We start from the raw sequence: 26,556 nt of genomic DNA on the forward strand, positions 1-26,556 counted from the left end.
TCCCAGTTTCACTCTGTTCTATCGAGAATGGTCCAAATCGCAATGTATGGTATTATTTAAGATGCCCTTTTTTGATGAAATTCATCATTTCTAAACAACTTCTTCATTCCGAAATGATATTACGAACTAATCAGACAACCTAGATTATCTAGATCATAAAAAGATTTAGGACTGTTATTGGCACTGAATAGATGCAGTGCATGCAATGAGTGAACCTGGTGCATCACTGCATGCACAGCCTGCCCCATGCTGTATGAATGCACTAGGCCTAGCCTGGCATGATGCATCAACACAAATTCCAGTGGTGGCAGTACCGTTGTATCATCAGGTTTGGTCGTTATTTGATATGCTGGCCTTGGGTATGCTGTCACATCTTGCATTGAACATTCTGGGCATCACATCGACGGCGACCGATTAGGAACCGCAACACAAATTGAATTCAATTTCTGCGAAATGCCACGGTAAACTCAAAAACACTAGGCCTATGGTGGAGCAAGGTTACAAAATAAACTGAGCTTTTAAAAAACTTGCAGGGGCGAGTTTATGGCCTACTCTGAGTATCGGCTGTCATTTTGTAGAACTCGGGATCAAGATCTGCTAGGCCTGATCATAGCGTCAAAGCCTCTGCCTTTGTTGCCAGACAACGGTATTGATTTGTATCCGCTTGACCGTTGTTATAAGTTGCTCTGACCTGGTATTTCCAAATTTTTAATCGTTTTAGAGCATTGCCAACATGGGTATTCAAGTGTTTTACCGCCATCCAGCTTTGGAACCTGCTGCCAATGAAGTGACACTCGCAAAGATACAGGCAGTGTGTGGAGAGATAACCGGGGTGACACTAGATACAGAGCTGTGCTTTTACTTTGTGGTGGAGCAGGGAAAAGGTAGGTGGTGCCACAAAGATCAAGTCTGTTTCAATCTGAAGGTCTACACTGTTCGTTAAAATTTGAAATTTGTAATTGAATGACCTATCAACCTTACCCATCTTTTCAGATCTGACTGCTGATGAGCTGAAGAAGGTACTCTGGGTGATCAGCATCCCTTTCAAGGAGTCTGATACATCTCGTTGTAGCTCTCTGCCATCAAAGACTACAGAACATCAGCTCCTGTTTGAAATTGGCCCAAGGTGAGTAATGAATGGAACACGAATTTGATCATGCAGAGTGAAATGGGGATTTCCTCATTTTGTAGTTTGCTTTTTTGCCAGTGTGCTGCCATTTGTGATGTGCTACATCTGTTTCCCCTGAGGTTAAGTCATGCATGTACCCTTGACTGATTATTGGGTCTTTTGGCCTGCTATTCATTGATGAGGTGTGTAATTCTTTTCAGGTTAAACTTTTCCACCGCATTTTCCACCAACGCCGTCTCCATTTGCCATTCATTTGGACTGAAACAAGTCACGAGGATCGAATACTCCACACGCTACCTCATCACTTGCAATGACAGTCAAACGAATGGTGGTGGCGATGCCCCAGCACCACTTGCCAAACTCCGGAATGATATCATTGCGTCGCTGCACGATAAGATGACGCAATGTTGCTATGAGGAGCCAATCAAATCCTTCGATTTGGAGGTCAAATCTGATAGTGTTTATGAGATTGACATCGTCGGTCGAGGGAGGGCAGCTTTGGAGGAGGCCAATGCTGAGATGGGTGAGTCATTTGTTTGAATATCAGAAATGAAAAAAATGAAATGTAAGTTCTTAGATACTGCTTCATACTGTACAGCTCTACTGTCTCAAAGCACTTTGCATTCATTCCCCGACTAATCCAGAGACCTTTCTGCAGAAACCAAGGAGCCCACATACTGTGCTGCACGTGAAAGCACTAGTCGAAAGAACTGGCCGAGCAAACCCACTATGTAACGAAGTACTTTTCCACTGTCCAAGGCCTACCGTCGTGTATTGAGATACTGCAGAGTTACCTTACACTGTGTTATACTTTCAGGCCTAGCTCTTGATGAATGGGATCTCGACTACTACACCGAGATGTTCACCAAGAGGATAAAGAGAAACCCAACGAACGTGGAATGCTTTGACCTGGCTCAGTCCAACAGCGAGCACAGCCGCCATTGGTTCTTCAAGGGGCGTATGATCGTAGATGGGAAAGAGCACGAGGACTCGCTCTTCAAGATGGTGACAAACACTCAGGAACATTCAAATCAAAATAGCGTCCTAGCATTTTGTGATAACAGCAGGTACGTGGGTCTCTTTTACTTGCCATACTGACCTGCTTGATGTTTGTTCTGATGCTATGGTACTTTCATGGCCAGACCAACAACTCCCAACTTCAGACCATCAAAGATAAATCCTGTTTGAAAGAATTTGTTTCGTTCCTTCATTTCCTTGACGATGGCATCCTTTTTAGCTCACCTCTTAGCAGAGGTGAGCTTATCCCATACCGTGGCGTCCGTCGTCCGTCGTCGTCGTCGTCGTCGTCGTCGTCGTCGTCGTCCGTCGTCCGTTAGCAGGGCACGTTTCGTAACTGTTAGAGCTATTGAGTTGAAACTTGGTACACATGTACCCTTATGTAATGACACCTGGGAGACCAAGTTTCGGTTCGATTCGTTTCATGGTTTGGCCACCAGGGGGCCAAACGTTAAAAGTGAAAATATGCAATATCTCCCTTAATAGTAGTCGGGAAATTTTGAAAAAAATATGGTAGGTACTTCTAGCAAAGGTGCATCATATATCATCCGGGTTTTTGATTTGACCTCCTTTTCAAGGTCACAGAGGTCAAATGGTGTAAATTAGCCGTTAGGATGTAACGATGGCACGTTTCTAAACTGCAATGACTATTGATACCAAATTTGGTACACATTTACCCCTTAGTCAGGTGATCTCAGGGACCAAAGTTTGGTCCAATATGATTCACCACTTGACCACCAGGGGGCAAAATCCAAAAACCTTAAAAATGTGATTATTCCTTAACTTCTTGCCCGATTGCCACCAATTTGATATCATGGGTACATCTAACCACCATACAGTATATGTCACACAGGTTTTTAATTTGACCTTCTTGTCAAGGTCACAGAGGTCAAATGGCGTAAATTCGCCGTCAGGCCGTAACTATGGCATGTTTCTTAACTGCAATGACTATTGATCACAAATTAAGTACACATGTACCCCTTGGTCAGGTGATCTCAGGTACCGAAGTTTGGTGCGATCTGATTTGCCGTTTGGCCTCCAGGGAGGGGGCCAAATCCTAAATTCTTCAAAATGCCATTATTCCTAGTAATGACTTGCCCGATTGGCACCAATTTTATATCATAGGTACATCTAATTCTAACATCCATTCAATGTGTCACCCGGGTCTTCTTTGATTTGAACTACTTTTCAAGGTCACAGAGGTCGAATGTACTGTAAATTGGCCATTTTGGGGAAATTGTAATTGCTTGGACCTACATCAAACCTAACACTACATGACACAAGACCATGCTCTTTATCCATCTTTCCTCCACATGAGGTGAGCACAATGGCCCTGGCCATTTCATATTAGATTAGATATTAATGTAGATATATTTTCATTATTGATTCCAGTGCCATAGCAGGCTACCCTATAGACGTCCTCCAGCCTTCAACTCCTGGTGCACCCGGTCCATTCAAAGAAGCGTCCTTGACCAGAGACATCATTCTGACTGCCGAAACGCATAATTTCCCCACAGGTGTTGCCCCATTCCCCGGTGCCACCACTGGGACCGGTGGTCGAATCCGGGATGTCCATGCTACGGGTACTGGTGCTCACGTTGTTGCTGGAACAGCAGGATACTCCTTTGGAAATCTCAACATTCCTGGTAAGAAATAAGTGATAATCTGTCATCATCACTGTCTTGCTTTGAGTGGACAGTACACATTGCTTGATGTGGGCCCTATGCTGGAAGGATTTATAAACATTTGTTCACCAGGGGTCATCCCTTCTCTTTTGCAGGTTATCCCCTACCATGGGAAAGTAAGGATGCCATCCACCCACCCAACTTTGCCCCTCCTCTAGAAATTGCCGTAGAAGCCAGCAATGGTGCCTCAGATTATGGGAACAAATTTGGTGAACCGGTCTTGACTGGCTTTGCCAGGTCGTTTGGTTTGACGATGCCAAATGGTGAACGACGGGAGTGGGTCAAGCCGATTATGTTTAGTGGTGGTTTGGGGTCGATGGAGCACATTCATATCAAGAAGGACCAACCAGAAAAAGGTGAGTCCAAGCAGAGAGATAGATAGCACAGTAAAACTTCTTCTCATAAAGGTTTAAAACCTGACTGCAGAGGTCAATATGGATCATAGTATTGAGCAATTTGGGACCAATCGTGACATTAAAATGTCTGTGTTCCATGTTGGCAGTCCCCATTACTTGTAAAGAATTTCTATTTAGGAATTCTAATTGGGAAAGAAATATCTTTAAATTGACTGTGAATTTTCAGCATTTTGTTTCTTCCCTTTGAGAAAAGTTTTGATTCTTGTTATCTCTTCTGCATTTAGACATGGCAGTTGTAAAGTTAGGTGGACCCGTCTATCGTATCGGAGTTGGTGGTGGCGCAGCAAGCTCTGTGCAAGTGCAAGGAGACAACAAGTCAGAACTTGACTTTGGTGCGGTACAGCGCGGTGATGCGGAGATGGAACAGAAAATGAATCGTGTGATCCGTGCTTGTGTGGAGAGTGGTGAGGGCAATCCTATCCGTAGTATTCATGATCAAGGAGCTGGAGGAAATGGTGAGTGTTTATATTGTTCCCTGTGCCACTTCAAAGAGTAAATCCAGTAGCTTCGTTCTGAGTGCATAGGGTCTTGGTACCTAAACCAAGACCCCCTTGGCTACACCATTATCAAAAACTTTGATAAAATCTTTTCCACTCTAGGCAATGTCCTGAAGGAAATCTGTGAACCAGCTGGTGCCATAATTCACGTCGGAAACTTCCAACTCGGGGATCCAACGCTGTCCGTTCTGGAGCTCTGGGGTGCTGAATATCAAGAAAGTAATGCAATATTAGTGAGGAATAAAGATTCTGATCTATTGAGGAAAATCTGTTCCCGAGAAAGATGTCCAGTATCGTTTGTTGGCCAGATCACAGGAGATGGAAAGGTAATCATGAAGAAATCTATCTGAGGGCTCTTTTCCATGTGAGAGTTGTCTAAGCTAGTTTCCTCTCTGAGAGTGAAATGCTCCTCACTGAGAGTGAAAAGCCCAGTCACCGTTTCTTATAGTGGTTCCACTTGTCCCAAGTTCTTTTTTTAGTGGACTTGCAAGCAACTAGCATTTGCCAACTTTCACATTGGGAAGTTCCTGCTGTTTAATATGTGGATATTGTTACAAAGCCTCGAGAGGGGGGGGGACCGCAGCCTTAGGACACACAAAATAACGATATAATCATTGGAGTTATGTAGTCATTTCATTCGAGTTCATGCCATATTTTCTTATCTTTTAGATCCGCCTAGAAGGAGAACTTCACTCCAATGATACTGCAGACTATGATAGCGGGAAGAAAGCCAGAACCGACATAGCCTACCCAGTCGATTTAGAACTTGACTGCGTCTTAGGAAAGATGCCCCGGAAGGTGTTTAACCTGAACCACGTGGAGCAAGTCTTCCAACCATTCCATATTCCTGGTGACGTGACTGTGATGAATGCACTGGAGAGAGTGCTGAGGCTTCCATCAGTGGCGAGCAAGAGATACTTGACTAATAAGGTTCGTTTTTAATTTCTAAATAGTGAAACTGCGCTATAATGCATGAATTACTTGTCGATAATGGCAGGGAAAGGAATCTCGGGCATGTTATTTTATCTCAGATATTTAGTCGGGAGCTCCGATATTTTTAACACTAGGAATACAATTTTAGCTATTTGTATTGAAATATACAGAAAACTTAGGTTTCTGTTGCATCAGTGACTATGATATTCTTATATTTTGTGTCTGTCAAAGTAATATCAGAAATTGTTCATTGTCTAAGACCAGTGTTTTCTTCCTTTCAGGTTGACCGGTCTGTGACTGGTCTAGTTGCTCAACAGCAGTGCGTCGGACCCCTCCATACTCCCCTAGCTGATGTCGCCATCACTGCTTTGTCACATTTTGGAAAAGTAAGTTTGGCATTTCGTGGTGTAAATTGGTCGGGTTTAGTGGAATTATAAATCAAGGACATTGCCCATGGCTTGAAGTAGTCTAACAAGTATAAGATTGTTGAAAGATGTCTCTAATGACCTGTGATGTTCCGGTAACTCAAACGATATTGTTTGATAAAATGATAATAATCTTCTTTGTGACAGGTTGGTGCTGCCACGGCGATTGGTGAGCAGCCCATCAAGGGAATGGTCAACCCAGCCTGTGGAGCTCGGATGTCAGTAGGTGAAGCACTGACCAACTTGGCTATGGCTAAAATCTCTTGCCTGAAGGTAAAAATATTCTTTTAAAAGTAAGCTGATATCAGTGTTCAAATCTGTTTGTGAGATGATAGATTTGAGCCTGCTCATCCATCATTCCCGTCAAAAAGTATTGTCGTTGTCCAAATATATTTTGACCGGGTGTCCAAGATGATTGAGTAGCACTTATAAAACTCAGTTTTCGGTTGTCATTTGCAAATTGAAATGCATGAAGGTTATCTGACTGTTACCTGCTTACTAAGAAAAGGCCTAAAATCAGATTTGAACAGTAAAAATACTAAAATAACACTGAGGTACTGAAGCAATTTTAAACAAAATCAAATAGAAAATGTTTTAACTCAACTCTTTATAATCACTTTTGTGTAGGATGTGAAGTGCAGTGCCAACTGGATGTGGGCTGCCAAGCTACCTGGTGAAGGGGCGACCTTGTTTGATGCCTGTAAGGCCATGTGTGATGTGATGAGGAACCTTGGTGTTGCTGCTGACGGTGGGAAGGATTCTCTCAGTATGGCTGCGAGGGTCGAGGGTGAAAGTGTCAAGGCGCCTGGTAAGTGATGGATATAGGCAAGTTTCTTTAAAGAGATTGATGTAATGAAAGAACTTGGGTGCTGTGGCAGAGGGTGGTATGAATTTGTTCAGTATGGGTGCAAGAGTGGAGAATGAATGCATATGATGAAATACCAATCAAATGTCAGGGCTGATTGACAATATCACAAACATCAGCATCCTAATTAAGAGCAATTTTGCATTTTGTTTCAGGAACTCTTGTCATCTCCGCGTATGCTCCATGTCCCGATGTCAACCTTACCATCACTCCGGATCTCAAGCTACAAAATGGTAAGTGACTGGATGTAATATGGGTGGGGGGGCTGACAGGATTGACAAAGGAATTCATCATTAATGTGTGCATTTCTTAGCTTGGCTTAACTGTCTTGCATTGATTTGATTTCCAGGATGTCTGTTGTATGTGCCATTGAGTGACAAGTACAGAGTTGGAGGGAGTGCCCTTGCTCAATGTTATGAGCAAGTTGGTGATGTTGTGCCAGATCTTGACGACCCAGCACAGCTTGCTGCTGTATTCAACACAATACAGGAACTCCTGGATGGTAAGTGAAATTATTAACGTTTTGATGTTGCCTGATTGTAAAGTTATCCTCTTGTGAAAAATGTCCATGAAGTATGGCTACTCAAGTAAAATTGAATACAGTATAACCTTCAGTGGTAATCATGCTATTTGCCATTGTTGAGTGCCAGCTACTATTGCCAGTTAGAATCTTGACTAAATTGTAAGAATAATAATGATATTTACATGTATGAAATCAGATGAAATGGACATTGGTCAGTGCATTTCTGACCTTTAATTTCTATTTCAGGTGAACTGCTGGTCTCCGGTCATGACATCAGCGATGGTGGCCTGATCACTTGTCTCCTTGAGATGGCCTTTGCTGGGAACTGTGGGATTAATGTGGATATACCTACATTACAAGCAGGAGGTGAGAACACTTCTTGGCCTTGAAGGTTCACTTTAAGAGTAAAATACCAGGTTTGAAGTAATCTGTACACTGTAGTTCTCGGGTACCTCAGTCCCCAAGGCAGCTGGGGTACGAACTTACTTTTAGAATTCAAAAAATGGAAGAAAATGGCCTCTTCTTTCTTAATCACCACAGGCTTGGGCTAACATAGCATTGTAGAATTGGTGATCTCTGTTGAATGTATACAGAATTCTTGATCTTGCTTTTCCCAGCCTCTGTGATGGACGTCCTGTTCTCAGAAGAGCTAGGTTTTGTGTTTGAAGTTGAAGAAAGCAAGTTGGAGGACGTGAAGAAAAGGTTCCAGGCATCTGGGGCAAAGTGCTATCATCTTGGACACTGCCAGGGTCTTGGGAAATCTGCCGAGGTTGGTACCAGCCCCTGTGTTTATAAGAACAGTTCAAAAACAAGCCACTGTGTCTGTTATTCCTTAGCATGAGGTGTAAAAGTCACATGCAAAACTAAGATATGGCAAATTCATTATTGGGCATTTCAAAGAGGCAATAGTAAATGATTGTAAACAAGACGCAAGTCCATTGGATAGTATCATACATTTGTATAATATAATATTCTACTTTTCAGATAAAAATTAAATATGATGGAGAAGATGTTCTCTCTCTACCGATGGTGACGTTGCGGGACATGTGGGAGGAAACCAGCTTCCAGTTGGAGCGTCTTCAGACGAATCCCCACTGCGTCGAGTTGGAGCAACAAGGTCTTAGAGAGAGAGTGGCACCTCCTTATAAATTGACCTTTGATCCAAATGTTGCGCCAAAGAGTCATTTGAAGAATGGAAGTGCTCAATCAGGTAATCGAGTTGTTTGCACTTCTCTTATCACTTCTAGACAACATGCCATTTCATTGTCAAATCAACCTTTATAAAGTCGGTAGATGGCGTATAAAATCTTTCGAGATACAGTTTACCTCTGAGAGACAATGAAGATGAATCACAACTGACCAAGGTTCTGTGCCAACATATTGCCACATGAAGAAGTCTGAACCTATTTGAAATTATTTCTTTCTTAGATTTAGACCAGCCCAAGGTGGCCGTGATCCGTGAAGAGGGGAGTAACGGAGACCGAGAGATGGTTGCAGCTCTCCACATGGCAGGATTTGAAGTGTGGGATATCAACATGGAAGACATGTGCTCTGGAGCTGTCACTCTTGACCAGTTCAGAGGGGTCGTGTTCGTGGGTGGATTTAGTTATGCTGATGTTTTTGGATCAGCTAAAGGTAGGCTTTGAGTAGCGAGGCTCAGTGAGTTTAATTTTGGTGTGTGAATCAGCTAGATACTTCTGTCTTCATGGATCCAAGTCCTCATCATGTTACATTATGATCAGTATGGCATGATGGTCCAAAAGATATATTCTGAAACAGTGCTTCCTCCCCGTAAAAATGTTGAAGAATACTTAATTTGTACCCCCTTCCACCAATTATCTATGTATGAAGCTTTTGGGCACAAGAAGCTTTGTTTACCATCTGTGCACACAAATATTTTGATGAAAATGATCTGTCATGACCATCATTTCATTGTAGGTTGGGCAGCGACTCTCTTGTTCAACCAAGCCATCAGGGAACAGTTTACCAAGTTCAAGGCGCGCCCGGACACATTCAGTCTTGGCATTTGCAATGGATGTCAGCTCATGGGACTACTGGGCTGGATTGCCCCAGACCAGGAGCTGCCCTCGGCAGGTGAGTGCAGGTGACAGTGCAAGAATTTGCTTGAATATAGAGTAGCTAAGGGGCCTCATAACCTGGTGGTCAACACCACTGGCTACCACGCAATAAGGTAAGACCTGGGAGAAACCACGATTGTGTTTCTGGAAAACCCGGCATGGCTTTCAAGGAACTAAAATACCTGGCTCTTCACAATGAATTTCAGGCTAAATTGAGATTAGGTAATGAGGGTCTGCTACTCACAGGGATGAAGTTGCTGCTCTGTCATGTGATAGGGAATGGGTCAAATTATTCCACTGACTTGATTATTTCTAATTTCAGAAGACAGGCATGACAAACAAGGTGTTTTCCTCACCCACAATATTTCGGAGAGGTTCGAATCTCGTTTTGCTACTGTGAAGATCGAGAAGAGTGCTTCCATGATGCTGAAGGGGATGGAAGATTCAACTCTCGGCGTCTGGGTGGCTCATGGAGAAGGTATGTTACGTTGAGACGATTCTCGGCTTATTGGGGCTGGGTTGATCTATTCCCAGTTAGCCAAAAGTGCTGCACTCATATATACTACCTGGGGTGTCAGGATTTGGAGTCCGATTGAATTTGTCCTGTCAGATTACATTTTGTAAACAGCTCCTTTACAAAGTGATTCCCTGGAGGTTCTCTTTTATACTCTGTGGATGATTTCTCTGTTGTTTTTAAACTCAAAGCACAGAAAACATAGGTAGGCTTGTTTAGAAGATTGCTGGTTTTGACCTCTTGATTTGCAAATTGTGATTTTGTCAAATGTTATCTCAAGTGATAATTTGTTGACTTCAGGCCGAATGGTGTTCAAGAACAAAGCTACTAAGGACTTTGTCAACAGTGAGAATCTCACCGTCGTAAAATTTGTCGACGATCAAGGGCAGCCCACTACAACATACCCGCTCAACCCTAACGGTACAGAGGATGGTTTAGCCGGTCTCTGTTCTAAAGATGGCCGCCACTTGGCCATGATGCCACATCCGGAACGCACAGTGTTGCCATGGCAATGGGCGTGGATGCCACGGGATTGGCAGACGACGATGAAGGTGTCACCTTGGATGAGGATGTTTCAGAATGCTTACATTTGGTGCATGGAGAATTAAATTACGCTCCAACGTTTTTTGCCAGCTTTCAAGAAATAATTGGTTCAAATACCTGGAAATTATCAAAACGTTAGGACATAAAGGCTCTCCATCAGTTTCTATTGGTACACCATTTGTGGCATAATCGATAATATTTTTGCATTTACTTTTCATTTTTCAAGGTTATGGTTTTTAAAATATCCCTTGTTTGGCTGTAAGGCTGATTACACTGTTATGATCATGAGATGTTAAGATTGTTAAAGCAAAGTTGTAAACTTTTATCCTCAAAGGATTGTTGAATTTGTAATCCAAGCCAACCAATGCAAATCAAGCTCACATGGGTGAGCTTATATTATGCTGTCTCTGTCGTTGTTGACAACACTGCCATTCCCATTCTGTTTGTATTTATAGACCAGGGATTGCCAAGTAATATGTAGCACTCTCAATTGATACTGCCTAACAAATTTTCTTTTAAGGAATAAATTGGTGCCGGTTATCTATCCTTTCAAATATTGTGTTGAATTGTTTTATAGCCAAGTTGCATTATGTCTTGCTCATTGTGCTACTTAACTTGCTAGAAATATTTGTCTCTCAAAATAACTTGAATTTAGGATATGTATATATATCAATGTGGTCTAGACAAGCATTGCTTGCTAGAGCCCTTTGCTCCTCTTGAAGCATAGGACACCACCAACAACTTTTGTTGCTATTTAACTCTGCTTACAGTCCCCAACTGCTTTGAGAACAATGTCACACCAAGTCATATTGACACTCTGGTTAACCACAGGCAGCCAAGATAAGCTGTTCAACTGTGCTTGCTGTCCCCAACTGCTTTGAGAACAATGTCACACTAAGTCATATTGACACTCTTCCAGTTGGTTAACCACAGGCAGCCCAGATAAGCTGTTCAACTGTGCTTGCTGTCCCCAACTGCTTTGAGAACAAGGTCACACCAAGTCATATTGACACTCTTCCAGCTGGTTAACCACAGGCGGCCCCGGATTAGCTATTCAACTGGGCTGGGGCTTACGGTCTCCAACCTCCCTTGAGGACAATGTCACAACCAGGCTTATTAACACTCTCCCAGCTGGTTATCAGATCTCCAGCTCTGCACAGCCAGGCTAGGATTTACTATACAACTTGGCATACCCTCCCTAACAGCCCTTGAGGACAATGTCACAGCAAGTCTTATTAGCAATCTTCCAGCTAGTTATCGGATCTCCAGCCCAACTTGCAAGTAACCACAGCCAGCCTCGGATTTGTATACCCCAGACGCAGTGGACCAGCCTCGTCCCTCACCAAGGAGACATCTCTCCTGCGTTGACAAGACAGCGGGGCAGCTAACTGAACCTAATTGAGCTGGGTGTGACTGCCTCATCTCTCAGACAGGATGTCAGGGCAGGCAGCAGGACATAATCAGGCTGGGTCTGATGGTTTCATCTCTCCTGTGTTGACAAGACAGCGGGGCAGCTAACTGAACTTTGAGCTGGGTGTGACTGCCTCATCTCTCAGACAGGATGACACGGCAGTCAGCAGGACATAATCAGGCTGGGTCTGATCATTTCATCTCTCCTGCGTTGACAAGACAGCGGGGCAGCTAACTGAACTTTGAGCTGGGTGTGACTGCCTCATCTCTCAGACAGGATGTCAGGGCAGGCAGCAGGACATAATCAGGCTGGGTCTGATCATTTCATCTCTCCTGCGTTGACAAGACAGCGGGGCAGCTAACTGAACCTAATTGAGCTGGGTGTGACTGCCTCATCTCTCAGACAGGACGACAGGGGAGGCAGCAGGACATAATCAGGCTGGGTCTGACCGTTTCATCTCTCCTGCGTTGACAAGACAGCGGGGCAGCTAACTGAACCTAATTGAGCTGGGTGTGACTGCCTCATTTCTCAGACAGGATATCAGGGCAGGCAGCAGGACATAATCAGGCTGGGTCTGATCATTTCATCTCTCCTGCCTTGACAAGACAGCGGGGCAGCTAACTGAACTTAATTGAGCTGGGTGTGACTGCCTCATCTCTCAGACAGGATGACAGGGCTGGCAGCAGGACATAATCAGGCTGGGTCTGATCATTTCATCTCTCCTGCGTTGACAAGACAGCAGGGCAGCTAACTGAACTTAATTGAGCTGGGTGTGACTGCCTCATCTCTCAGACAGGATGACAGGGCAGGCAGCAGGACATAATCAGGCTGGGTCTGACCGTTTCATCTCTCCTGCGTTGACAAGACAGCGGGGCAGCTAACTGAACTTAATTGAGCTGGGTGTGACTGCCTCATCTCTCAGACAGGATGTCAGGGCAGGCAGCAGGACATAATCAGGCTGGGTCTGATCGTTTCATCTCTCCTGCGTTGACAAGACAGCGGGACAGCTAACTGAACTTAATTGAGCTGGGTGTGACTGCCTCATCTCTCAGACAGGATGTCAGGGCAGGCAGCAGGACATAATCAGGCTGGGTCTGATCATTTCATCTCTCCTGTGTTGACAAGACAGCGGGGCAGCTAACTGAACCTAATTGAGCTGGGTGTGACTGCCTCATCTCTCAGACAGGATGACAGGGCAGGCAGCAGGACATAATCAGGCTGGGTCTGACTGTTTCATCTCTCCTGTGTTGACAAGACAGCGGGACAGCTAACTGAACTTAATTGAGCTGGGTGTGACTGCCTCATCTCTCAGACAGGACGACAGGGCAGGCAGCAGGACATAATCAGGCTGGGTCTGATCATTTCATCTCTCCTGTGTTGACAGGACAGCGGGGCAGCTAACTGAACCTAATTGAGCTGGGTGTGACTGTCTCATCTCTCAGACAGGACGACAGGGCAGGCAGCAGGACATAATCAGGCTGGGTCTGATCATTTCATCTCTCCTGCGTTGACAAGACAGCGGGGCAGCTAACTGAACTTAATTCAACTGGGTGTGACTGCCTCATCTCTCAGACAGGACGACAGGGCAGGCAGCAGGACCTGATCGGACTGGTTGGTTGTGACTGTCTCATCGTCTTGATAGGACAGTGGGGCAGCCAACGGGGCATAATAAGGTTGGTTGTGACTGTTCATCTCTCTGGAACGACTGAACTGCGGGGAGGGGGAGGTAGCAGGACAAAATCGGGGTGGTTGTGACTGTCTCATGGCCCTTGTCGTGTTTACAGAATGTCACAGCCTGTCTTATGAAGTCTCAAAGCTGGTGTGGTTCCAAACTTGAGATGTTCCTTCAGAACTCAAAATACCACTCTCAAGGTGTGCAGTAACTGTTGGGGACAAAGTTGACCTTGACCTAAGGTCGCCATACCAAAGTAACAACAGCACAATTCATATTTCGTTTGACATGGTGATTTATTTGATGCAGCATATAATCTGTTCATAACATGATTACAAAATGAGCATGTGGATGAGATATACATATTGCAATGTTATCAATGTCTTTACAATGCATAAAACAGAATATGACATATTCACCAAGTACAGCTAAATATACACAATTTCCATTACTTAAAGCTGAACTGTTCACTTTACACTTCTTACTTGAAAAAGAAATTTGACCTAACTTCAAGTGTCGAAGTCAAGTTCCATTTTAAGGGCAGGTCCATTTGTCACCTAGGTTTTTTAATGGCCGATTGGAAATGCTAGATTAGGTACCTCAAGAAAGGTGGGGCATGAGGCTCATGTGCTATTGAAATGGGTTTCAGAGAGGGGTATATTACAATAGCATATCCAGTACTTGATTATGTGAACATGGCCATATGTTCATGATTACTTTGTCTACTCCGCAGTAACTCATATAAAGTAAACAGTTCAGTCTTTCAATAGGGGCGAAATATATTTGCAGTCTACAATGAATGACAACTTAAGGGCAACTAGGCTACCAGGCTGCCAGGTGCATAGAATGACCCATAAGATTAAAATGAAAGAACCCAAAGTCGATCTTTAGGGTGGCTGGTATGATCTGCTATTGTCAACAAAAAGTGGAAAGTATAATATAATCCATCCCAAAGCTCTTAAGCAAACAGGATTTTCCCCCATATTTTCAGGAACTCATTCATAACTTATAGAAATAGTAAAGTGATCTTCACACCAGAACTCAACTAAGCTACTGTCCTCAATCCTTGAATTACCAACTCACTGTTGGAGGGCTGCAACAACTGCATGTGCAATGGAGTAGCACTATCATAAGGATTTGTATCACTGCTGTGATTTTTCTTATCATCTCAACATTTGTGCCATTAATTCTTCTCAATTCAATTAAACTTAAGAAGTCTTATTATCAGCACTGCATGGAGTCACTATTCTTACCATTCATATCGTGACATTCTTTTTCATTGAATGTTTAGCGATAATTCGCGATGCAACGTTGAGAATGAAATGGAGACAATATGAGCTCTGACACTACAGCATCCTTTGGTCCTTTGGCTTCAGTGAGTTAGTAATTCAATAGGTTGTGAGTCTCCTAGTTGAAAGTGACGTTATTGTCTTGCAATATTCTATTGCTAAATAATTATGCAGCATTTTTGAATGCAAACCAAGCCTACAAATAATTGTGCAAAAATAGCCTTTGATAATATAAATAATGACAATAATAGGTAAGCACTCAAAACTACATGGTTCAAATTGTCAGGTTTAGGACATGACGCTTATAGATAATCCCTCTTCAGATAATCCCAGATCCCAGATCAGACAACCCATATGATCAGACATAGGTTTATTAATCGGTAAATTATCTCCAAGGACTCCAAACAAGCATTGGAACCCCTCAGCTATGACAGAGCTACAATTACACCTTACAGTATAGGGCGTCTCCAAAAAACATTTTTCAATGAAATCTCTCATTGAAATTGAACTCATTATTCAGGATATCTCAAGTAAAGACAGTATTTGTTAGTCCCAATGGTGTGATTAATAGAGACGTTTTACGGTACTAAATAGAAACCCTCAAAGAGAAGGAATTCTTGGATATACCAGTGCATAAAGTAACCCTTCTATACGGCAATAAAAGTAGGGATATTCATGTAATGGTGGGCCTTAGCCTACTACGAAGGGTACACTAGCATCCCAAGTCTCCCAAATACATAATGGCGACAGAATTGGAAGTGACCCTACAGACCGAACTCTCTAGGACAATTAAGACAATACATGCCATGTACTAACACTCTATCTCTCCTCAGCACCTCTCAGACACGGTCAAAGACAGTTAAGGTTGTCGACTATTTCACTAAATCTACTAACACAAAATCTTGACAATATTTACAGAATTAAATTACATACTTTTTCAGCCAAAATGAACCATACGATCGCACATGTATTCTTGGTTAGAGACAGAAAACCAAAAAGTTCAGGATGTTGTTTTGAACTTTAAAGGGAGTCTACTAATAGCCAGATTATTCTATCGGAAGACTATCAGGATTCAAGAGTTGACATGCTACCAGTCAGAGGTGGTTGTTCGGAGTCAAAACAAACCTATAAATAGGCACAACAAACAAAAGAACAAGTCGTATGCGACCAAGCAGTCTTTTGTTTGCAGTTGGGTTTGTTGTGGCTTTCAATGACTTCCTCTGACTGGTATGAAGTTACCAATGCCAAGCACACCCCTTCTTTGTTCACAGTACACTGACCAGTGATCTTTTGTCAGCCGTCTTCTTCTGACGAAATTGCAGCATGCCGAGTATGCAATAATGTGAGATATATTGCTTTGATGGAGAGAATATACAATTTCTGTTGTCTGACAAACATAGCAGAGTGTGCGCCTGGCATCTTGGTATGGTTGGTGCCCTAATATACGACCTAAATCTTCAGCGCATTCAACCCTTGGGGGTTTCTAATGCCAAAGCAAAATTGATGTCTTGTGGTTTTTATCCCGCCCCACTTGAGAGCATGAGAAATTCCCAAGTTGGAGCAAACAGGCCACTCTCTAAACATAACCAGTAGCAAATCAGCAGTTTATTCAGAACAGCACAGCCATTCATATCAGTATGAGAGGAAACCGTTCTGAGAAAACTATTTTCAATTTTTTTTCAGTCAAAACAGAAGTCCAAGTCGTCAGGATCACGGTAATGAAGCATACTTTTTGAAAGCGCTTTCAATTGTTCTTCACCGAGAATAATCTTATCCTCTATCTCCTGTTCCTCCATGATCAATTTTGATTTCATTTTCACGAAAACTTCGTAATCAGCAAACTCCTCATCAGTCAAGTCCTTGCGTAAGTACGTGGCGACCTGTTTGGAACGCTTGTCGATTCCTTCCTTGAGTTTCTTGGCGTCCTCGTGCTGCTCGCTGAGTTTGTCACGTTTGGATATAAGACTCACCTAAAAGAGGACAGACCCATAATAAAGAACTGGCCAATTCAAGTGACAACAATGGTGAAGAGGTTTACCCTCACAAGCGGACAGAGTCAATACAATTCAGATTATTCTCTTAACCATGACCATCAAGGTCTATCTCCCAGGCCTTACCATTTACTGTGCGTTCACCCCCTCAACCTTAACCCTTAAATCTTCTTATCAACACATTCCCTACCCACGTTGACCTTTTTGGCAACTCCACTGGGCTTATACCCTCGTTTTCACCCCCTGTCTGATGACCACCACAACCCCTTAATGTATATCAACCTACCCTCTCTCTCTCAGCAGCATCATCTGGAAGACTCAACACAGCATTCTCTGCCCTCGCCAACCTCCCAGCCAACTTCAACAACAGGTGCATGATCTTGTCCAGTTCATCCACGTACGACTTGTATTTATCCAATTCTTTCGGATTCTCGAGCTTCTGTTCGACAATTTTGGTCACCTGAAAAGCAAAATAAAATTCATCAAGGGTAAGCCATTCAACAACAGTGGCTGTCAGGTTTCTATAGTGCCACGTAGCCCCTGATGCAGTGGCTCTGACATCAGCCAATAAGCCTTTGAGAGGATTCAAGCTTAAATCCAGGGTTCTCCTCAGTTTCTTATCTCAGGCCTATAGTTAGTTAAGACCATACATGTATCTTTTTACCTCCTAATGAGGTTTCTCTTTACACTGATGATTACATGCTGCATAAAAAATGACCTTGAAGCCTTTGAAATCTCAACATTTCGAAGTATAATCTGGGTAGAATGCTAGCTATTTCAGGTTTATTTTCACAGTAAACCGAGATCTCACCTCTCCTCATTGGCATGGAGAACATAGGTGGTATACAGATCTTCAAGAGGTACAAGTAGGAGTGATTAAGAGGCCGATTCAACATGTTTCAATGCAAAACACGCCGTTATGCAGGGAAAGTCAAGTATGCAGGACAAATCAGCAGAGTTAACCCTTTATTAGTAGGCAGGAGTCCAAAAATTTGTCTAATTTCGAACTCCATGACATAAGAAAGGGGTGTATCTGCTGATAACAAGTTTATCATGAGAACAGTTTTTTCTGCACTTCCTGGTCACTTTTCTGGCTACCGGTTCCATAATTCAAAGGGAGACCGATGCCGTCACTAACGGGAGACCCATATTCATAGCACACTTGGTCCAAAAGGGTTAATGCATATCAATCCTACATCATTTCTAGTACACATTCCTGAGGCCTGTGGTTTGAGACCAACAGTCGGAAACCTTATGCCGCACCACCTTAGAATAAATAATTGACTTAAGTGTTCTTATAGCTTGGCTCCTGCAGCTCTGGGCTCAGGACCAGACAGGATGAAATGGGATTCTAATGATGATATCATCTAAGAGCTATCAAATCTGATGGCACACTTCATAATCTAGCCTCAGAGATTCCAAACAAACACAACCTTACACACAGCTATGATGTAAAACCTTAAGAAAAAGCCCTATCCCTCTATAATGTAGTGTTGTGACCCTCTCCTGCCCTTGTGGCAATGGATCAAAAGAAACGGTGGCCGAAGATGGGCAGGACCATAGGCAGCCCTGCTTAACTAGCTGATGTAGTCTTTCATTACATACCTGCTTTCCTAATGCATTATTATCCACAATATCATCAGAAAGGCTTTGCTTGGCTTCTCTAAGTATCTTCAACTTGGTCTCTATGCGTTCAATCAGCTCTTCCTGAAATGTAAATTGTTTATACATTGTGAAGCCAAAAATAAAAAATAAACTAAGTGCTATATAAACAGGTTGTATATTATCCTGGTGTCTGAGATGGATATAGGGATGGATCCTGGACTGGAGAGCGCGAAAGAGATGAGGCCTCAGAGAAAGAAGTCTAGATGATGGTCAATTTCATAAAATTCTCTCAAATAAAGGGACGCACGCCAAAGCCACCTGGGCCTGGCAAGCAAAAATAGTATGGAGTTTCTCTTAAAGGGGCAATTTGGTGATACTTCCTCATGGCCAATAGTTTTAGACATTCACAAAGCAAGCTGATAATTTACCTTTTTCCTATCCAATGAAGCAGTATCATCACCGAGATTGTCCATCATTTCATTCCTTGTACCATCTTCTCTTATCTTCCGTTCCAGGTTGGCAGCACTCGGGGAGACCCAATAGGGGGAGGTAGGGGGCAAAGGCGACTCGGACCTGAAGTGATGAAATATGAAAATTATAGTAGATTCAGCAGGTTTTAGCATGACCCAATAGGGGAGGTAGGGGCAGCAGAGAGACCAAAAGAGACGAAAGATGGAATCTTAAGTGTACTAGATTTTGGCAAGGTCCTCGTTGTGTGCGACACTGAATGAGTTGTCAAGCTGAAGTCAAGCTCAAATCCTTGGACATACCGATAGTCATACATCCTCAGCCAACATATAAAACGTGAATGACTCCCGTCGTGCACTCCATAAAATGAGTGAAAATTTCGTCAACGCATGTTCTAACCACTGAGCCAACTTGTCGATGAATACATGGTCGTGTTACATCGACATGTGTCATGGTAAAGGAGTACAACATGGAGGTTCCCAAATTGGAGGAGGGCGACATATGCTCACATCTGGCTGTTACTCAGACGGTTCAATTGACTAAACCACTTCAGATTATGGATTGATGCCACTTCAGGTGCAACCTTCAAGTTCATGCAGTTGAAAATGAGTCTTTTAAAATGTCATTATTCCATCTGCGAAGTGGCCACTGCAGACTTCAACACCACCTAGACCACGAGTTTGGAATTGGAGAGACCGACCTTTGTCCCTCCAACACCGAGTCAATGATTGTCAACTACATCCGGAAAAAACGCCCAGAATTGAGGGAGGAGTTCCGGCCATCCGAATTCAAGGACTAGCTCTACGATGACCAGGACAAATAGAGATGACAACATTCGTAACCAGAACAGGACTGCCCATCTACGATTGAAAGAAGAACGTCGTACTGGACGGCATCTTGAGAGTCTAAATCAAACTTCATATCACCATTCAGAATTGGACAAGATCGAGGACTATCACTGATCAGTCTGGAGAGCCACAGTACTCTCTGGTGAAACCTCTTAATCACTAGTATGAAACCAACTAAGGACCTGTTTTGGAAACAAGGGTGGGAGAATGGCCCAGACTGAACAATACTTACATTCTGTGATGAGCAGCAACTAGAACAATATCCATCAAGCAAGACACAAAACTCTTGTATACAGCAGACAAATACTAGTTGCATACATCATGTAAACAGTAAATAATGAGAGAATGCTCTGATCTATGGCATATATAGCCACTTAATGCCTCAATTCCTTGAACAAACTTGGTCGGAATTGCCCTTCTATTTAATCAGTATACTACACCAATATGTACAGGTTTCACGGAGCTTTTTAGGGTGAAACTCGACTGAAATAATTCCTGCGTCTTGATTGAATTGTTACCTCCTCTGCCAAGGGTTATTTTTCCATTCAAGTTCTTTCTAGCTTTGATTCTTTCAACCTGTACCAACAAGCAGTTGAAGGTTGAATCAATCATCATCAACTAGTTAAACCTCAAAGGGCTCAGCAGTCAGAGGGAGAGGCTAAATCCTCATACTTACTTTTCTTGAGCATCTTGATAGGAAGCCTGAACAGCCGGCGATCCAGCACCTCTGTCCGGGCTGATGACAAGACGTCGAGACACGCCCGCCACATCCTTGTCGAATATATCACCGTAATAATCCTGTGGTAGTTTATAAGTGTTCGGCGGAGAGATCACTTCCGATAATTTCCTATCTTTTTCTTTCAATTCGTTTGCTAGTTTTGCAATCACCTCATCGCACTCGATTTCCTCTTGTGATTTTTGCCTGACATGAACACTAGATGGCAGTGTAGGTTGCGGAGCCGGTTGAGATTGCGGCGTAACATTCTGCTCACCGGGTGGCGTCACTTCTCTGAAAACTGTCCGATCGTTACTCGTACTTGACCGTAACTGATTCATAAACGGAGTGTCAGGGGAATTTTGAATCATGTCGGCATTCATGCCATTTTTCTCCTTGCTAATTATTCCCTCAGGTGAATCAAAATTCCTATCGGGTGTTTTCACCTCTTGGGTGTTTTCAGTGTTTGTATTCGGTGTTTCCTGTTTCATAGTTTTGACAGGAACTGGTGGAGGTGTGCGATTGTTTTGATTTTTCTCCATGATTACGTCAGCACTAAATTTCCTCAAGTGAGGCAAGTCTGTTCGAACACGACCAGGCGATTCAGAGCGCGGCGGCACATTTTCATCTTGGAAATCCATCGATATTTTCCGCTCAACTGAAAACTCTCGCCGATTGGGTGTCGAAGACCGTAAGTCCCGTCTGTCTGGTGTAGACGGCCGACGATCACCGTTCTTTCCGCCAACACTGTCCAGACTTTCACTCGACTTTGACACACCATCTGAACACCGTGACAAACTTTCGGTCGAGTGATTTAAACTGTCTTTACTCCCACCGAATTTGCCCGTAAGCTGTAGCACGTTTTTTGCAATCACAGATTTCGCTTCATAAGTAGGTGCATGGTCAATAGGTTTAAACAGACTGTCACCCTTTTCAAATTTCGCCACCTGTGAACTCACAGGCATACGCCTATAGTCCTCCTTGTCTCCGTTCTCCATCGCGGACCTTGGTGTGATCTGATTCGTGAACGCAGAATTCGGCGAATACGACAACTGTTTCGGTGGACTTGGCTGTTTTCGCTCAGGTTCTGGGTCAGCTAAATTGACGTAGTCCCCATGTGGGTCGGTTGGTGAAATCTGTGCAGCTAGCGATGCGCTAAACCCACCACTGTCGGAGCGTCGGTAATTTCCACCGTAGCCTCGTCGAGGAATGTTATTTGACCTGTTGGTGATGTAAGACTCGCTGGAATATCTGTAACGACAAGAGGTGAAGCATATCTTAAGAGAAGAATCTTCTATAAGCATTATGGAAATAGAAAATCTGAATTTGATGTTGACGTATCTTCATCTAAAATCGAGACAAGATTTTTATGGTTATTTTTAAAATGCTTTTGGCTTGAAGAATCTGAATGGCTTAGGAATTGACAAATAAACAAATCAAGTCATGAAGTCTATTCCAAAGGATTGTTGGGACAAAACTGATGAACAAAGTACTGGCTGAAGCTACTGAAAGGATTGGAGACCTTGATACTGAATTCCTAACTATAGTTACTGATCACTGGAATGGTAGACGATTTCTCCAACAGATACAAGACAGACTGGCCTTCCGACAATTTGCCAATTGAGGAAAGCAATCCAGCATTCATTGCTCTTTTTTTTCCACATTCCGCAGACAGAAAAAAGGCCACTTCCTCGAGTGGACCACTCATAACTTGATGTCTGCTACTGCCTTTGCACTGACTCATCTGGTGCATCTTTCTCTGAAGGAAATATGGGTGTCATGACAGAGAACATGGATGGGAAGCAAACGTTGGATGAAACCATACAGGTGACATGAAGTCATAGAGCAAAAGGAGTTGATACTGTGATACTACAAGTGACGGTGCATGGTGGCACGGAGGGCCGTTATCCTCCCGGCCAGATAAATCCCAAGGATGCTTTTGAACAGACTAAATGAAATGATGAGATCCTACCTCAGATTTAAAAGTTAGTCCAACCTATATCTATTGAGAAACACATGCTCACAACAAAGAATATCATGAGTATGCACATAGATTCGGATATCACCTTATCAATCAGTAACCTCTAAATCAACATTTTTAAAAAGTAACATGATTCACAACTAACGAATAAAGAGGCTCCAGATTGAGTGTGACAGAAACTAGTGCTGAATATTGTGTGCAGGTCAAATCCTTGATTACATATTATCAGAGGTATTCTGTATTTAGGAAATGCACAAGACAGAATTGAGTTTATTAAAGATAACCGGGTCAGTGGATCAGGACTGTATTCTTTCATTATAGATAGCTGCCAATTGAGTGATATTGACAACAATGTCATTATGCATCGAAATGGGTAGACTATCTCCAAACTTTCAATGCAAGAACATATGTCACAAGGACAAAAGGTTGTCTAGCAAAACAGCTATGTCTGAATTTAGCGCATATGTGCAAGTATGGGGGGTGGGGGAATGAGGAATAGCATTAGGATACGTAGCAGATAGGAGAGGCAGAAACAAGAAGAGTGATTCTCAATGCACCTGCAGAGTCTCTAACAGTCGACTCCCGACCCCCTCATCATATATACATCTTTCCCATTCTCCCTCTAGTTTGATTGTTGGACTCAGTGAAACTGATGCATCTAACACTGGTGCCTTGAAGACTGTGTCTCCTCAAAACATAACAGACATATTTTGAGCTCAAGTGCCATCATTATCATTTGAGGAGAGACAAGTGTGTAATAGACTAGCCACACTGCACGCATCTTCAGACTAATCGGAGTCACCTTCGAAAAATATCAATAAAGACCAAATGGACACAATGCCACCAAAACAATGATTAAACAAACTGAGTACATTGCAGAGCTCAACAAAGGAAAATTTGACAGAAAAACAACATTACCTACAAGTACTACCATCGACAGATCCTCTTCTCTCGCCTGTAATGATTTTATACAGGAGCGAATACACTAGCCAATACAGTCCCAATGTTCATTACCAATGCATCAGACAGCTCGTACAAAATCAAAATCGGCCTCACCGTCTCAGTCGGGCTTGGGGATGACTCATTGGCGAGTCACTCTCATTCAGCAGGAGAAATACAAACTGTCAGACTTCATGCTTTAGGAATGTCACCAATGCAATTTATGCAACACTGGTCCCATTCAGTAGGTAGGCCATTTTAAGTGGCAGAGTCAAAAGGGGCAAATTAACCCATTGAAATTGACAGGAGGCGTAATTCTGTTGAATGCTTCTGTGAGGTAATGAATTCAAAAGGGACGCTGAAAATTTAATCAGGTTGTTCCAGAGCTAATCAATTTGAATTTATTTTTGACTGAAATGGTATTTAATGTTAGCTTCATGAGGAATCTACCGAGTTGCCCAAATGAAGAATTTCTTTAAAGAGTTGGATTTTTTAGCTTTTTTCGACAGATTGTATATAAATAAATTCGTGCTTTTTGTCATAACTTAACTAAGCTTCTTGCATTTTTTTGCATTCTTTAATACATTGCACTGAAAGATTTTTGCTTCACCAAATGGGAGGATAAGAAAAAAAGTTTTAGAAAATTGAGAGAAACTGTTGACCATGAACTCCTGCCTGACAAGACAGAAGTGTATTTCGAGACCCCTTATATTTGATCCATTGCTTTTGTCACCAGTGGATTCTCTGGTGGTTGATGAATCAGCTTCCTGGTACATCCTGACTGTAAGTATGTGTCACCACCAAGTTCGGTCATAAATCAAGGACAATGGAAACAAAAGGGACAAAGGTTGAATTTAACCCCCCACATGTGTAGTCACAGTATCAGAATAGCAGCTGTAGGCGTACTTGTTTTTCAGAATGGTTGATTGTTTGTTGATTGCACTCGATGTGGAGACTGGCCTTTATTGTTTCAAGCTAGTACCGCCAGTTTGCTCTGAGGTATCTAACAAGACTTAGAATGTATGTGACTTAGGCAGTTTTACACAGAATAACTGGCTAAGTCAAGCTTGGGATCGAGTTAGGCAGATTTACCTTATGCCTTAATCAAACAAATGTGACTTAGGCAGTTTTACATCAAGCAACATGGCAGCCAGAAACAGCACATGCAAGAAAACCCTCTCAATCAATGCAGTTATTTCTTTGATTGGAGACAATCCTTGTTCGAGGTGATAAAGTAGCATTACTGTCGAGCTTTTTACAAGGCTTTTATCTTATCATCACTGTAAAAAAACATGTTAACAGTTCTTCCTCTAAGAACAAACAACTTCAAGAAGTGATAGGTCTTAAAATAGATATAGAGATCATGTTTGCCTAAACCTACTCCAAGACGTTGTCAGTTGAGGGGGTGGAGGAACAATGTTAGCCATTGCTAGTTTTAAGATAACCCACCTTACATGCAAAAGTGCATGTTAACAGGTTCCTTTGAGATAGTTCCCCCTTAAAGGTTGCACGAAATATAGGCCCACATGCAGGTTAAAGAATATGATAAAACTGCAGTACCAACCTTTGTCCCATTGTGATTGTTTACGCACGGAACGAAATACGAAATTTGTTCCCTACACGCCCGGCGGCAGGGAGGAAAGAATCACCTGAACACCACTTAAGTACGATGAACGAACACTGAGCCGAACGTACGTGCTTTATGCTGGGAAATGTGAAACAATTTCTTGCAATGTTTTCGTATCATTTGTGATTCAAGGTATGCATACGCAGCAGAGGCCTTTATCCTTGTTGCAATCAAATGGTATTTCCTTTCATACCTGCTGCGCTGAAACAATGCAGACGTAATTTTGTATTGTTCAGTGTAACATGTTAGTATTGACCTTATCTCAACTTTCTCAGAGTCGAACAAGGATATGCAAGGAGATAAAAATTCAAACAGCGTGGTTACTCAAACATCATTTACATCCATAATTTATTTTTAGAAATGATTTTTCTGTCCATAGTAGTCATTTTGGTCACAATGTAAACGAATTTGGACAGAGAGGTGCTCACAATCCTTTGAATGATTTCAGAAAGAAGACAGTACAGATGTTCCTTCCGCAAGCGAAAAAAGCACATAACTGCCACTGCAGATGGAAGATGAACCTAACATAATTTGGCCGCACTATTCAAATATAACTCAAACTGGGACTAGAGTTTCATATATAGAAATATATATGAGTTAAATATAGATGAACACAGGTGTAATATTGGGCTAAGGCGATCCTTTATTATTCATGATAGCCATCATTACCTTCTATTCAGAGCTCCAAAACACAAGCGGAACCATCTGATATATTGGCGTGTTTTTGTAAGGTATTTATAGCAATGGCAGGAGAAGTGGGGAGAGTTCAGGTGCAGATGTCCTGGACGGAAAACGTTCAGAATGGCGAAGTTCCAAATCATGTCCACCAGGGGCGCAATGAGTCACATATTTTTTCAGGGCTCATATAGAGGTTGGTTTTCTACAGCAGAAAAACAAGCAAATGCAATCATGTCTCCTGAAATCCATTCAATCGTTGTGATGTCATTTGCTGGCTGTGACAGCTTATCCTTTGAGATGCCATTGAGACGTCATTTCATGTGACTACATCTGGTTAATTTCCATGTCCTTGAGCAAATCCCTTGCCCTGCACTGGTTTCCTAGCTACCTTCAAAGCTTGGCTGTCCCCACGAATCTTAATCTAGTTATCAACACTCTGACAGTGTCGCCATACGGATGTTAATATCAATAAAGTGGACTCATTCACATACATGTTTCCACTGTGTACACACTTATTGGAATTATTGCAATCATATTACTGGCAACATTTACTTGATTATCACTTTCATTATTTGTGATAAGGGTCATTATGCCTTTTGCATATGTATAAGTGCATAGACGTTTGCAAACTTGCATTTTTCATCCTAACTCGGTGCAAAATCTGTTAGACGTAAAATCATGACATATTGTACCTTTTTCCCCACCAT

General features: G+C 42.6%; 2 protein-coding genes across 2 annotated transcripts in view; one reads left to right on the plus strand and one right to left on the minus strand.

The window, feature by feature from the left end:
* Positions 1 to 11,179, plus strand: LOC135493773 (phosphoribosylformylglycinamidine synthase-like). The gene is made up of 22 exons (XM_064781324.1): positions 1 to 44; positions 722 to 884; positions 994 to 1,126; positions 1,330 to 1,652; positions 1,947 to 2,196; positions 3,539 to 3,792; positions 3,927 to 4,187; positions 4,472 to 4,702; positions 4,847 to 5,070; positions 5,414 to 5,674; positions 5,959 to 6,063; positions 6,250 to 6,375; positions 6,730 to 6,910; positions 7,123 to 7,200; positions 7,317 to 7,469; positions 7,737 to 7,856; positions 8,108 to 8,259; positions 8,475 to 8,700; positions 8,919 to 9,125; positions 9,429 to 9,584; positions 9,891 to 10,046; positions 10,383 to 11,179. The coding sequence occupies exons 2-22, from the start codon at positions 734 to 736 to the stop codon at positions 10,688 to 10,690; spliced, it is 4,056 nt and encodes a 1,351-aa protein (XP_064637394.1). The 5' UTR covers positions 1 to 44; positions 722 to 733; the 3' UTR covers positions 10,691 to 11,179.
* A 2,806-nt stretch (positions 11,180 to 13,985) lies between these two features.
* LOC135493098 (uncharacterized) overlaps positions 13,986 to 26,556 on the minus strand; it is a 51,589-nt gene continuing 39,018 nt past the window's right edge. Inside the window, exons 7-11 of the mRNA XM_064779989.1 lie at positions 20,586 to 21,875; positions 19,022 to 19,166; positions 18,594 to 18,695; positions 17,275 to 17,448; positions 13,986 to 16,967 (exon numbers count right to left, since the gene is read on the minus strand). Coding sequence (XP_064636059.1) covers positions 16,677 to 16,967; positions 17,275 to 17,448; positions 18,594 to 18,695; positions 19,022 to 19,166; positions 20,586 to 21,875 — 2,002 coding nt within the window. The 3' untranslated portion in view covers positions 13,986 to 16,676. The remainder of the gene's footprint in view (positions 16,968 to 17,274; positions 17,449 to 18,593; positions 18,696 to 19,021; positions 19,167 to 20,585; positions 21,876 to 26,556) is intronic.

Source organism: Lineus longissimus, chromosome 9 (assembly GCF_910592395.1).
Source record: "Lineus longissimus chromosome 9, tnLinLong1.2, whole genome shotgun sequence".
NCBI lineage: Eukaryota > Metazoa > Nemertea > Pilidiophora > Heteronemertea > Lineidae > Lineus > Lineus longissimus.

Bases quoted from the DNA above. Each gene is read 5' to 3' on its own strand.
- LOC135493773 (XM_064781324.1), top strand. From the start codon at position 734: ATGGGTATTCAAGTGTTTTACCGCCATCCAGCTTTGGAACCTGCTGCC. The intron at 5,071-5,413 runs GTAATCATGAAG...CTTATCTTTTAG, and splicing joins AGATCACAGGAGATGGAAAG to ATCCGCCTAGAAGGAGAACT. The intron at 6,064-6,249 runs GTAAGTTTGGCA...TCTTTGTGACAG, and splicing joins CTTTGTCACATTTTGGAAAA to GTTGGTGCTGCCACGGCGAT.